This window comes from Apodemus sylvaticus, chromosome 4 (assembly GCF_947179515.1).
Source record: "Apodemus sylvaticus chromosome 4, mApoSyl1.1, whole genome shotgun sequence".
In the NCBI taxonomy this organism is placed as follows: Eukaryota; Metazoa; Chordata; class Mammalia; order Rodentia; family Muridae; genus Apodemus; species Apodemus sylvaticus.
The window spans coordinates 20,095,877-20,110,163 of NC_067475.1; the positions used below are offsets into that span (position 1 = coordinate 20,095,877).

At 42.3% G+C, this 14,287-nt stretch overlaps 1 protein-coding gene and 1 pseudogene across 4 annotated transcripts in view; both read left to right on the forward strand.

Moving 5' to 3' along the window:
• Pdlim5 (PDZ and LIM domain 5) overlaps positions 1-14,287 on the forward strand; it is a 174,369-nt gene that overhangs the window by 157,052 nt on the left and 3,030 nt on the right. For all 4 annotated transcript variants that reach the window (XM_052179129.1, XM_052179130.1, XM_052179132.1 and 1 more), the window contains 3 exons: positions 6,323-6,503; positions 8,276-8,396; positions 10,677-10,792. In XM_052179129.1, the coding sequence (XP_052035089.1) occupies positions 6,323-6,503; positions 8,276-8,396; positions 10,677-10,792 (418 nt within the window). The remainder of the gene's footprint in view (positions 1-6,322; positions 6,504-8,275; positions 8,397-10,676; positions 10,793-14,287) is intronic.
• Positions 11,179-14,285, forward strand: LOC127682632 (60S ribosomal protein L29-like; annotated as a pseudogene).

Sequence of the window (14,287 nt, forward strand, 5' to 3'; positions counted from 1 at the left end):
TGTAGCTGTCTTTCACCAACACAGTAGCTCTGAGAATCTTCTTCCCTTTCAGAGCTATGTTATTTATTAAGTAAATGAAATCAGCAGAACTAATCTGCTTACTCAATAATTATATGTGCAATAATAATGCTGTGGTAATTATAGGGTGTGTACAAGCTGATTCAAACAAGTGGTACTCACCTAGTCTACAGAACATAGAAATAACTTTGTTTCAGAACTATTGAACTTTCTTGCACCATGTCTATACCATCTTACATTCCTATCCATATGTGTCAGAGTGTCTCCACATCGTCTTCAGCAGTTGGTCACACAGACTGTGTAAACTCTCGGCTTATCCTTGTGTAGAAGTGAGAATCCATTCAACACAGTCTCGGAAGGTTCTGCTTAGCTGACTGCTCCATCGCACTTCATTCCTTCTCTGCTGTGAGATGAGATAGACACTGAAGAACATTGTTACTGGAGAGAAAGTACATTTTATAGTGTATGATGAATCCACCAAGATGGTATAACAGTTGTATAACTGTTATTCAGCCATCAATAGGTCCATCTGGGCTTTGGAAGATCTAGCATTGTAGTTGGTTACCTACATGATCTTGGTAAAGTTGGCAGATTCTAATGTTTTCTTCATCTGTGTGATGGAGTTCATTTCTGTTCCTGAGGCTGCTATGTGGATTAAATAAGGAAAAGAGTAGTAGGTACTTCTGTTTAAGCTACTACTCCCCGTTAGGTTGTGCCCCTCTGAGGACAGCGGTTTCTTTCCCCTTTCTGTCTATAAGCTTTTCTTTTCCTCTGAACTCACCTGATTTCCTTCTTTGGGGGTCAGGGGTGGTGTCGGGCAGAGACTAAGCAGAGTGAAAAGTTGTATGAAGTAGTCTTTCATCTCAACTAGTAGATGCCTTAACTTTCTCCTCCCCCCTCCTCTGCCCCCCCCCCCAGTTCCTTTAGCACTTTACCAGTCAACATGTATTTCTTAAGGGCTGAGTGTGGGTGCTATAAGCAGAGATAAATATTTAATTCCACCGTGCAGTTGCAGACGCTTGTCTTTCCAGGTCACACGTGGAAACCGCATGGGGTAAGACATCTTCAGTGTTAATCTGCTGTTAATGAATTTGTTAGTAATTTAACTTGACTGACACACAGAAGAAAATGTGTCAGTCAAGTTAAATTTCTACATTCCTTCTACATAGGAGACTGCTGTCTAATCTAGACATAACATAACCTTGGGGGTACTGGGGGAAGAGTTCTTCCACTACATCAAGGAGGATCCAGTTAGGCGGGCATGTTCTCTCTCACACTGGTTTAGAGCAAGGAGCTCTGACAAGAGCAAGACTCATTTTCTCCTCATATTTAAAAGGTACAGAGTCATGTTTTTTACTGTCCAGGATTTCCTTTACTGTTCATGTTTGAAAAAGAAAAGAAACAATGAAATATTTTAAGGTTGTTCTCTTAATAGACCATAGACTATATTTTTAATTGTGACTGAAAAACTTGCCACAAAAGCATGAAGACCTGAGCTCAGATTCCCAGAACCAAGTAAAAGCTCAGGAGCCCCAGCATAAGCTGGTCTAGCTGGAAGTGGCATGCTGAGAACTCAGCAGGAGCTCCTGCCTCAATAAAGAAAGTGGAGAAAGACCAAAGAAGATACCTAATATCAGCTTTGTGCTTTTACACACATGTATGCATGGGTATGCAATTACCACATTATAACTGCATCAAAACACATGAGAACACACACGCATAAGCACACCTTATAAGAAAACCTACAATGCTAGCATTCTGCATTACAAAGAGGACACAGCCATGAAATCATAGGTAAGACCATTCAGAGTGAAGCTAATATTGAGATATGGCCCACAGCTGCCTGGAAGCAGGCTCCCCATTTGGATTATGGGTTACTTGTTTGTTTGCTTTTGTTTGGTTTGGCAATCTGCTATTCATTGTGATAAAAATAAAATGATTACTCAAGGGAGTCTAAACTGTGCTTGCTGCAGAAATGTGGTAGAATTTGTTTTTAAGGATCCCATGTGAGCCTGACACTGTGCTCTAAGAGGGCGGACCCTCACATCATGAACTTCCAGAAGGATGCATGTCATGATGCTGCTTCCTATAGTGACTGTTGATACTGGCTGATGCATCACACCAAACATTACTCATAGAAGGAATGACTCTCTGAGAGCTAGGTCTGGTTCAGTGCTGTGATGCATAGCCTCCAATTCTCTAGTGGTCTGATTTGACCCTAAGACATGCTTAAGAAAACGTAGGAAAGAGAATATATATGTTCCTTACCCAGGTGTTAGATGTCTGTCACCCTCCCTACCAGGGGAGCCTCCTCAGCTATTTGGGATTAGCAGATATGCTCCAGAGGCTTTCAGCTTTAAGCCAAGCCTGTGGCAGCACTCACATTTCAGCAGAATGCAGGCTGAAGCTGAACTGACTTCTTTTGAAAACTGAGTAACCGTTAAGGATGCTGGCCTCAAGGCCATTCAGTTTGTGGTGATGTTTCCTAATGAAGAACTCAGCCTAGCATTGCAAAAACGTTGGAATGTGTTTTAGTGGCCACATAGAATGTGGCGTAAACCCCAGAGTCCTATTGTACTCTATATTATAATTTTTATGACTTATACATTCAGATACCTAGCTAGTGGGAAATCTTAGAACCCTTAGAATATTTTGTTCAGCCTTTGAGAATGTAGCTCCTTGATGTATCTCTGGAAAAATACTTGCTAAATATATACTGAGAAAAATTAATGCAATAACTTGTGTACTGAGACTGTTTATAAATCAGTTATAGATGGGGGGTGATAGCTTACTGGAGGTAATAGATTTATTTACAGTAGGTGACATACCTCTGCCATTTCTTTTTCTTGAAAGAGTTACCCGATGCCTTCCTTGTTAGTCATTGCAAAGCTAATCATGAAGTACAACCCTGCTTGCCTTTAAGCTTTAGTAATAATACACTATTTACCTCTAATATAGCAAAGTCACATGAGCAAAATACCATTAAATTCTTAATAAACATGTTAAAAAAAAAGTAAAACTAGAAAATACTCTATATGCTTCACACACACACAAAAAAAGTTTCACTTACATCAAGATTTTCTGCTGCCTGACTTGCAGAATTGAGAGCTAAATCTGAGTAAACACTAACGTTTTTGTTGAGAAGCTTAGTATGTGGATTTGGGTTTGGTGGCACCAAACTCTTGCTGTGGGAAGCAATTACCAAAAGAGTCAAATGGAGATAGTGTTTTCTTTATGTGTGTGCGTGTGCCTGTGTGTGCTCTATATAGTGTACATGAGTGCGTGTACCCATGTGTGCATATGCAGAGGCCAGAGGAAGGCACTGGGAGCTCTGCCAATCTCTGCTTTATGGCCTTGAGACACAGCCGGTCTCTCTCTCACTGAACCAGGAGAAGCTCACCTCTCTGAGATGCCATGGTGATCTCAGGTTGCCTCTTTTCAACTGCGATGGGGAGTCACACGCACATGCAGCCATGCCCTGTGAGACAGCTATTAGCCAGCTAGCAGATTTGTGTTGTCACAGGTTAGAAGCTATCTGCAGGATGCTTTTTCCCCTGATGTACTGTTAGGAATCGGCCTAGAAGTCCAGTGCTGCATGGTTGCCAAGAATTGCCTGTGGTCATTCTGTGATGACGATTTACAGTAGTAAAATTGGAAGCAGAGTCTCAATTGACTAGAACGCTGGGAAATAGATGCATCAGCTCCTAGCTTTGGCCCCGTCAGTAATTTTTTGATGTTTGCCCTATCTTTTAAATACTCTCTAGCCTTGCCACTCCATCTGTCGAACTGAGTTATTATAATTGTCCTGGTCTATCTCACAAGATGTCGCATGAACAAATTAGATAAGTGTAAAAGTGCCTTGGAGGTAAAGCCATTCGATGAATAAAAATTAGTGTGATGTAGCTACCAAAAAGTGTGTTACGGAGGCAAGTCTGCTTCATCTCCACAGGCGTCTAAATAGATATGGCTTCATAATGGGTTCCTCTTAAGTAAGCCAAACCTGCCTTATCATTTCATGACTGTAGTATTTAGGGGAAAAGATCTCTATACAAGCATTTGTTAGCCTGATTTAAAAAAAAACACACACACATATTAAAATCAGTCGTAGCTGAGCATAGTGTCGTTTATATCTATAATCCCAAGTATTTGGTAGGCTGAGGCAGGAGGATCATGAATTTGAAGCTACCAATTAATTAATTTTCAGACCAGCTTAAGATAAGCTCTTGTCACCCACCTCCACCCCCCAAAATCTGTCCCATTTACCGAAGGGGAAGTAGGGACTGGTAGACATTAGGTATAAATCTTCAATTATGCAAGCAAAAAATGATTTCTGTAGAACACCATGCCTGTGTGTGGTAGCACCGTCATGCATAGTTAAATAAGATTTGATATTCTTAATGCAGTGAATTTTAGATTAGTTATATTGGAATCAAATAAAACCCTTCTAACTAGTTTCAAACAACTGATAATGTCCAGCTCAGTTTCTGTGGTCAAATTAGAAGGTGATTTTGAAACATTTAATAAAGTTGTGAAATAAGTATATTACATCATATGTAGGGAAGAGACACTGACTCTTCTCAGGAAATCATTACTTTTTAAGGATCTAACATTTTCAAATTGAGAATTTTTTTCTGTTTTCTTTTTGTCTTATAAAGTGTTGTGATTGCCTCTTCTCTATCCCAGTTAGCATTCTTCCCTCAGACAGTGACACAGACAGGACTCCCTGCAACTCAAACAGGCCCTGAGTCCCAGCAATAGGGAAAACTGCCAAGGACTAGGACAATTCTTCCCCTTCCTTCACACACATGCAGTCTCTGTGCAGGTCAACAGTACCACCACACTCAGTCCTGTGTAGTCAACAGTACTACCACACTCAGTCCTATACAGTCAACAGTACAACCACACTCAGTCCTGTGCAGTCAGCAGTACCACCATACTCAGTCCTGTGCAGGTCAACAGTACCACAACACTCAGTCTCTGTGCAGGTCAACAGTACCACCATGCTCAGTCCTGTACAGTCAACAGTACCTCCACACTCAGTCCTGTGCAGTCAACAGTACCACCTCACTCAGTCCTATACAGTCGACAGCACCACCACACTCAGTCCTGTGCAGTCAACAGTACCACCACACTCAGTCCTGTGCAGTCGACAGTACCACCACACTCAATCCTGTGCAGTCAACAGTGCCACCACACTCAGTCCTGTGCAGTCAGCAGTACTACCACACTCAGTCCTGTGCAGTCAACAGTACCACCACACTCAGTCCTGTACAGTCAACAGTACTACCACACTCAGTCCTATACAATCAACAGTACCACCACACTCAATCCTGTGCAGTCAACAGTACCACCACACTCAGTCTTGTACAGTCAACAGTACCACCACACTCAGTCCTGTGCAGTCAGCAGTACCACCATACTCAGTCCTGTGCAGGTCAACAGTACCACAACACTCAGTCTCTGTGCAGGTCAACAGTACCACCATGCTCAGTCCTGTACAGTCAACAGTACCTCCACACTCAGTCCTGTGCAATCAACAGTACCACCTCACTCAGTCCTATACAGTCGACAGCACCACCACACTCAGTCCTGTGCAGTCAACAGTACCACCACACTCAGTCCTGTGCAGTCGACAGTACCACCACACTCAGTCCTGTGCAGTCAGCAGTACCACCATACTCAGTCCTGTGCAGTCGACAGTACCACCACACTCAATCCTGTGCAGTCAACAGTACCATCACACTCAGTCCTGTGCAGTCAGCAGTACTACCACACTCAGTCCTGTGCAGTCAACAGTACCACCACACTCAGTCCTGTACAGTCAACAGTACTACCACACTCAGTCCTATACAATCAACAGTACCACCACACTCAATCCTGTGCAGTCAACAGTACCACCACACTCAGTCCTGTACAGTCAACAGTACCACCACACTCAGTCCTGTGCAGTCAACAGTACCACCACACTCAGTCCTGTGCAGTACCACCATGCTCAGTCCTGTAAAATCAATAGTACCACCATGCTCAGTCCTGTACAGTCAACAGTACCTCCACACTCTGTCCTGTGCAGTCAACAGTACCACCACACTCAGTCCTGTACAGTCAACAGTACCACCACACTCAGTCCTGTGCAGTCAACAGTACCTTCACACTCAGTCCTGTGCAGTCAACAGAACCACCACCCTCGGTACTAAGAGGTAAACTGAGCAGACAGCTAACTAGATATATGTGAACAGGAGTTCCTTCCAGGACAACACCAGAAGCTTTCATCTTTGAGTCAAATTGGTCTCTTTCATTTTGGCAGGGGACCTTTTCTTGTGGCTCTAGGGAAGTCCTGGCATCCAGAAGAATTTAACTGTGCTCATTGCAAAAATACCATGGCCTATATCGGCTTTGTAGAGGAGAAGGGAGCACTGTACTGTGAGCTGTGCTATGAGAAGTTCTTTGCTCCTGAGTGTGGCCGCTGCCAGAGGAAGATCCTTGGAGTGAGTACTGGAAGCTGCTTCTTTATTTTTAGTGCATCTTAAAGCCATGTAGATCTTGTAAGAAAACCTTTTCATTGTTTTTACTTTTCTTCATCTTGCTTTATCAGCCCTCTTTGCTTTCATTAGTAGTGTTTATTATTAAAAAACAAACCTAAACAGAACTCTAAAGAAATATGTCAGACTCATGGGGTTAGTGGTCTTTGGTTTTGCCTTACTGAGTGCTGGCTTGTCTGGTGAAAGTCTACCTCTATGGGGAAAGTAATTGACGGTAGATGTGCTGCCTCAGCAGGACTGTGTTTGCTCAGGAATGGAGAGGCCGCCCAGGACCACACACAGGAGCTCTCAGAACCTTCACCTTTGCTGGCTTTAGTTAAATTCCATAGCTTTCATAAGAGTAGCTTTCCCTACTAGTCAAAGTTCAAGCACAGGCCACTGATCTCATGAAATATACAAAATATGTAAAATGTGAACCTTATAATATTTTTATTTGAATGAATATAATGTTTAAAGTGTGACTTGAGTTATGGAAGTGAAAATGTGATAGGAAAAGCTTTTCATGCTGTACTTTTCTTGGGAAAAGAACTTAATAAGTAATGATGAGTAAATGTATATCCTGTCATATACCATCGAGTTATCAACGACATCATAAGAGTCAGGCACCTACTGTAGGTGACCAGTAGTAGGAATTTGATTTTTAGAAGAAGCCAGTGTTCTTGGCTTTAACATATAAAAGTAGAAATGGCTTTGCTGAATTCTACCTACTGCTCTTAATATGAAATACAATAGTGAAACTCCAGAAAAATGTGCTTTACTGAGGACATGCTTAAGTAGATCTGAAACTGTAACAATAGTCTCACTTGTAAGTATGCTACCTGACCTATTTCTATGGTGTCATAAAGTACTATAACGGCTAGCCTGTTTCTTTGTAAATGCTGAGAGATAATCAGATAGTAAAGTATATGTTGAGATACCATGTTAGTGAATAAAATCATTCTTTGTATCAGAATAATTAATAAAAGTCAATAATAATTAAAAGCCACAAGAATCTAGGAGAAGAAAGAAAAACTCCTATGGTATTAAGTATTCTTTGGAAATTAATTTTTTAATTGCTTTACCTCTTCTCAACTTAAAGGAACAATTCTTAGAAATCTAACAGTCCCAAACCTCTTAATGATTAAAATGCCTCCCCAATCTTGCATGTTGGAGTATGTAGCCAGAAGGCCATTATGGACTAGGACCCTTGCTTTTGTGATGCACATGTTACTCAGTGGAGTAAGTAAGTAGTGGAGATAGTCACAGCTGATTCCCAAAGCTAAACAGTCAGAGAGCTGATTGGATTATACTAATTGCATTATTGCTTCCATGGTGCACTGGAGTTGAGGCTTGTTTTAGTTTTTCTATGCTTCCCCCTTCTCCCTCCATGACATTCTCAAGATAATGTTTCTTGAGTTAATGCATTCTGACACCCTTTGAAAGAACATGTTGTAGCAACCACTTGTGGGATACTTCCCTATTCATTGTGTGAGTGAAGGTTAGTAATAGTGATTATTCTTTAAGTTTATGAGTTTGTATTTATGAAAAGCGTACATATTACAATCCCTTCTGGTGACATCTGAATCTGCCACTGGGCATCTCTTGTTCGTTTGATGAAAAGTTCAAGACAACAAGGAAATCTGTATGCCTACTTTGAGTTAGCTTGTCACACCAGTTAGAGTGGATGTTGGTTTGTGTGTTGTGCTCTTTCTTTAAATCCATCCACCTTTCCATAACAGGAAGTCATCAATGCTTTGAAGCAGACCTGGCATGTGTCCTGTTTTGTGTGTGTGGCCTGTGGAAAACCCATCCGTAATAATGTTTTCCACTTGGAAGATGGCGAGCCCTACTGTGAGACAGGTGAGACAATAAGCCATGAGCACCTCAGTTAAGAATGAGGCTGGGACACTTCCGCTGTGGAACATTGAAAGGAAAGTTGGAACCGACAAGCTTTCATAATTGTTCTAGAGGTATTGCATATTGCTTTGAATATATAACAAAATAATTGTAATAATAATAACAAAAACAACTATTTGTGACTTTAACAAGACACACATTTCCAACTTATTATGAACATTAAGAAAATTAGCATTTCTTAGTAGGAAAAAGATTATGTTTGAATCTCCAATTGTTTATACATAGAAGTTCTACCCAAAATGTACCCAAATTATAGTAATAAATACCAAGTGCTTATAAACATAGGAAATGCTCAACATTTGGATGTTACTGTTTGCTTTCTAAAGCCACAGCCGTGAAAATAAATGTGAAATCCTTGGCTGTCTTTACTGAATAGAAGAGTAATCCTGGTTTCGATTGCTCCCTGGTCAAGTTATTCTTCCATCTGGGTTCCAAGCACCTGCCTGTTCCGTTTGTTTTCTCATCTTGGCATCCATCTATCTTTTCCTTTGCACTTCTGCAGTGAGCTTTCTTACCTTTTACTCTTTATTCAGATATTGCTTCCACAATACATATTTCAAAATATGAAGCGTGCGTTCCTTTATTCTGCCCCTACCAACTACGGTTAAGTGCATTCCCACTGCTGAGATTTAATCTTACTTTGGATTACAGCTACAAGGTGTGGTCCTGGAAGAAGGGCCCTACGCACAGTGGAGAAGCTCAGGAGACCATCAGCTCTTGTCTCGGGCTGGCTCAGGGTCACTTCCTACTGGCTCTGCGTCACTTCCTGCTCACTTGTGCTGCTCTGATTCTTACCTTCCCCTCAGCCTCTGAGCTAGGGAGGGTTTGGCTCTATTCCAGGCTGTCCAGCAGGAAGCCCTAGAGCCTCCAATAAAATACCCCGTGGGCTGCTAGTAGTAAAGTTGCCTGTAAACTGCTGACCCTTCTCAGAATATCCCATGTTTTTAAGTTTTTTTACAGCAACTTTTTTTTTTCTGAAGAGAGACTTGGTTTTTGTTCAGTTGATTAGCTAGATCATGAGTTTTAGCAACTTTGTAAGACACTCTAAGTGTACCAAAGCATAAACATCTTCCTAGCCTGTGATGTTTAATATACTTTGAAAGAAATCTTGACATAAAACTAATGCATTACCTACAGAGGGGGAATTATGATCTAATTTTTATTCTTTTTCCTTCAACCAGTCTTAGCGGTGTTCCCATCTAACAAATAATCTCTGGTCTTCCGCCTCCAGAGAGCAGTGGACAAGCCTGTCCTCCCATCTCCAGTGTCACCACCATGTCCAGCTTGCTCCTGCTCCGGGCCTGGACCTCCCAATAGCAGCTGTGCAGAAATCAGGGCACTGTGAACAATGCCCGTCAGAGTGTGCTTGTGTCCTTGAATGACACCATCCTCCTTGCTAGAACCTGCTTTGTGGGCTTTTGTCTGCTGCCCCTTTACATCTTGACCTGAGATTTAGCCCACACTTTATCCCTTTGTTATTTCTGAGCATGGCTAAGATTTTATTTCTGACTCCAGCACCTTCATACTTAAGTTCCTTCTGACTAATCTCAAGTGTGGTTCTTCAGGTTTCATCACGACTGTTAGATTTCCCTAACCTTCCTATGTAATGTGGTGTAGGCTCCCTAACCAGTGTCTATCACAGCCCTTCTTTGTTTTTGCCTCATCGTACTTAGGCAGTCTTAACTCAAGTCTCCTGAGATGAGCATCCACACCTGCCCTTTCTGCCACTGTACCTCTGCAGGGCCTGGAGCACTGCCCAGGAGAGACTGTGGATGCGAATTCAGCACTTGGTGCTGAAGCACATTATGGGACACCCCCCTCCCCCTTTAACTTCAGCTATATCAGCAGTACTAAAGGCCAAACGCTGGGTCATAGGCCAGCACAACAGTGATGGAATTTCATAAAAGACAATTAAAATGTGGAGGAATGTGGGAAAGAAAAGCCACACATCTCAAGCATTCTTATTTAGTAATAAACAAAGGACAAGGACCCTCTACAGAGATTATCCCATCTCCCATCCAACCCAGTGAGGAGATCCTGACCAAGCTGCCCCACCCCCGGAGATAATGTGTTCCTCACCCCAGCGGATAATGTGTTGCTCACATCCACCTCAGTTTTTCCCTTTGTAGCTCACTTAACGTACATCGTATCACTCTTTCCAGTGACCTGCAATTCCAAAGCCTTACCATGTTTAAATTACATCTCTCTCCTTACTTGATGCAGACTACTATGCCCTCTTTGGAACAATATGTCGTGGATGCGAATTCCCCATAGAGGCTGGCGACATGTTCCTGGAAGCGCTGGGCTACACCTGGCATGATACTTGCTTCGTGTGCTCTGTAAGTAAACGGTCCTGTCCTGGTCACAGCTGAGTGCTCGATATGCTGGGGTTGGGGGTCGGGGGAGAAGCTGGGGCCAGTTCTCAGAGGGGAAGGGGAGGGAAGAACTCTGCTAAGGGGCACCGGGAGGGGTGGCAATATTTGGGATGTAAATAAATAAAATAACTATTTTTTTTTTTTTTTTTTACAAAAAGCTTAGTGCTTAATGGGAATAACAGCACATTGGTTTTCCTCTAAGCTAAGGAACAGTGATTTTTGATATTTCTAAAAGTTGTATTTGAAATTATTTGACATATAATAGGATTTTACCCTTTAATGTATTCTTGTCTCTAAGGAGAAGATATTTTTTCTTTTCTTAATATGAGTTAATTTCTTAAATTCCTTTATTAAACAGTTTAAGGGTTTTTTTTGACATATTAGATATTTCTTAAATAGAAAAGAAATTATAAAAAACTAGAGAGCCAGCAAGATGGCTCAGTTTTCTTCCTGACTGAGAGATAGATAGCTCATGGATTTTCTTTTCTTTTCGAAACTATGAACATTGAAAAAATTACCTATTCACTTACTTGTTTTCAGTGCTTTGGGGTTTGATTTCATTTATTTTTATGTGTATGTATGTGTGTTAGTGTGCATAGGACAGCCTCAAGTGTCACTCTGACATCACTGGCCACATTCTTTGAGACGGAGTTTCTCATGGGCCTGGAGCCCACCTGTGGGCTAGAGCTTCTGGCCAGAGGTCCCCGGGACCCTCCTTTCCTCACCTTCTCAGTCAGATTGCAAGCCCAGCATTTGTACATGGTTTCTGGGGGATCAAACTCAAGTGTTTTATTGATCGAGCTATCCCCAGCAGCGTATTGTAGAGACATGGTCTCACTTTGTACCCTGGCTAACATAGAACTTGCTGTATAGATGAGGTTGATCTTGAACTCATAGAGGCCCACCTGCCTCTGCCTGCAGAGATCTGGGATGGAGGGTGTACTTCACTGCACCCAGTGTTCTGGGGTCTTTTAGTGATTAAGATAAATCAAAAGATTAACATTAGCATAATTTTTATAATTTAGAAAGCTAATATTCAGTAAAACTGTTCCATGCCAGTATTTGATTTCTGTGAGATTTAGTCATATCTAACAGTGTTTGATGCCCAGCACATTAAAGAATTAGGTAAAGGTGAAATCAAACAATTTCTCTAACCATTGCCTTTGAGGTCATTCTTATTTTTATTTCACTCACTTTTTAGACGTCTTAAAGTTTATAAAAAGCAGCTTTTACATATTTTCCTTCTCAGGAAGATCTTCTCATGAGCACTGTCACTTGCAAGACAGCAGAAAGAGCATGAAGGCAAAAGTGTGGGTAGCCTGACCACAGAACCACTCCCCAGGCAGATACTGCCCAAGACCTTCACTGTAGAATCAAGTTAAATCAGTTCTTTGATGAGTGGGTAGTTTGTTCAGGAAGTAACTTAAAAACTAACCTATTGGGGCTGGAGAAATGGCTCGGTGATTACGAACACTTACTGCTCCTGCGGGAGGCCCAGGATTGGTTCCCAGTATCCCTGTCAGGAAGCCGACAACCAGGGCTCTCTGGGTGCCCAAGACACCTGACTCATGCACATACTGTACTGTTCAGACGCATATGCATAATAAAAGAGGAACAATAAGAAAAGCAAGACTCTATGGCTAGTGTCACAGGACAGACTGACATTGGCTTTGGTCATGCTTGGCAAAGGAATTAAGCTGTGTTTTAATTTTTTTTAATAAATATATTTTTATTGGATATTTTCTTTATTTACATTTCAAATGTTATCCCCTTTCCCAGTGTCCCACTCCGGGAACCCCCTATCTCATCCCCGTCCCACTGCTTCTATGAGAGTGTTTCTCTACACACCCACCCACTCCCATCTCCCCCCCACACACACACACTAATTCCCCTACATTGGGGCATTTATTGAGCCTTCAGAGGACCAAGGACTTCTCCTGCCATTGATGCCTGACTAGGCAATCCTCTGCAACATAAGTAGCTGGAGCCATGTGTACTCTTTGGTTGGTGGTTTAGTCCCTGGGAGCTCTGGAGGGGTCAGGTTGGTTGATATTGTTGTTCTTCCTATGGGGTTGCAAACCCCTTCAGCTCCTTCAGTCCTTTCTCTAACTCCTCCATTGGGGACCCTGTACTCAGTCCAATGACTGGCTGCAGGCCTTCGCCTCTGTATTTGTCAGGCCCTTGCAGGGCCTTTCAGGAAACAGCTATGTCAGGCTCCTTTCAGCAAGCATTTCTTAGCATCCACAATAGTGTTGGAGCTTGGTGACTGTATCTGGGATGAATCCCCAGGTGGGACAGTCTCTGGATGGCTTTTCCTTCAGTGCTCTGCACTTTGTTTCCATATTTGCTCCCGTGAGTTCCCCTTTCTAAGAGGGACCGAAGTACCCCACACTTTGGCTTTCCTTCTTCTTCACTTCAGCTTCATGTAGTCTGTGATGCTTCAATTCGCTATAAGAGGAAACAGACTTTTAAAAAGTTGGTTAGAGGCTGCGGGAGCCGTGGGTCTCTGTGCAGACATGGCCAAATCCAAGAGCCACACCACACACAGCCAGTCCCACAAATGGCACAGAAATGGCATCAAGAAACTCTGGTCACAAAAACACAAATCTCTTAAGGGGGTTGACCCCAAGTTCCCGAGGAACATGCGCTTTGCCAAGAATCACAACGAGAAAGGCCTGAAGAAGATGCAGGCCAACAATGCAAAGGCAGTGAGTGAGCGGGCAGAGGCCATCAAGTCCCTTGTGAAAGCCTCAGGCCATCAAGTCCAAGATGCCAAAGGACCCCAGCCGCAAACTCAGCCGCCTGGCTTTCCTTGCTCACCCCAAGCTTGGGAAGTGGATTGGAAGCTACATGGCCAAGGGGCATAGGCTCTGCCAGCCAAAGTCCAAGGCTCAAACCAAGGCAGACGCCAAAGCTCCAGCTAAGGCCCAGGCTTCAGCTCCAGCTTAGGTTCCCAAAGGTGCCCAGGCCCCTGTGAAGGGCCCATAGAAAAAGTGCCTACCAGTGTGAAGACAGATGGACTGCCAAGACACACATGCCCACAAGCTATTTGCAGATGACCAGGGTCCTATGCTGTTTTTACAAATAAACTTGAGGCAAGATCTGTTAAAAAAGAAACAAAACCAAAAAACAAACAAACAAACAAAAAAAAAAACTGGTTAGAATCTGTATACTTAATGTGACTTTTGGTATATTAAAATTTTCATTCAGACTGTTTTCCTCTTAGTAAAGAAAGCATCTGTTATTTAAATAAATCAGACTAAGTTCTAGGAAAAAAATCAAAAACCTCTCTTTGCTTTTCAAAAATGATGTAAAGTGTCATGGTAATCATGAAGTGTCAGCATATCTCACACAAGCCTCTAAAGAACTTGTAATGTTGCTCATTCACGGCAGTCACTTCCCCTTGGGAGGTTTAGTTTAAATAATTCTATCTTTTAAACAATGCTTCTTCTTTTTTTT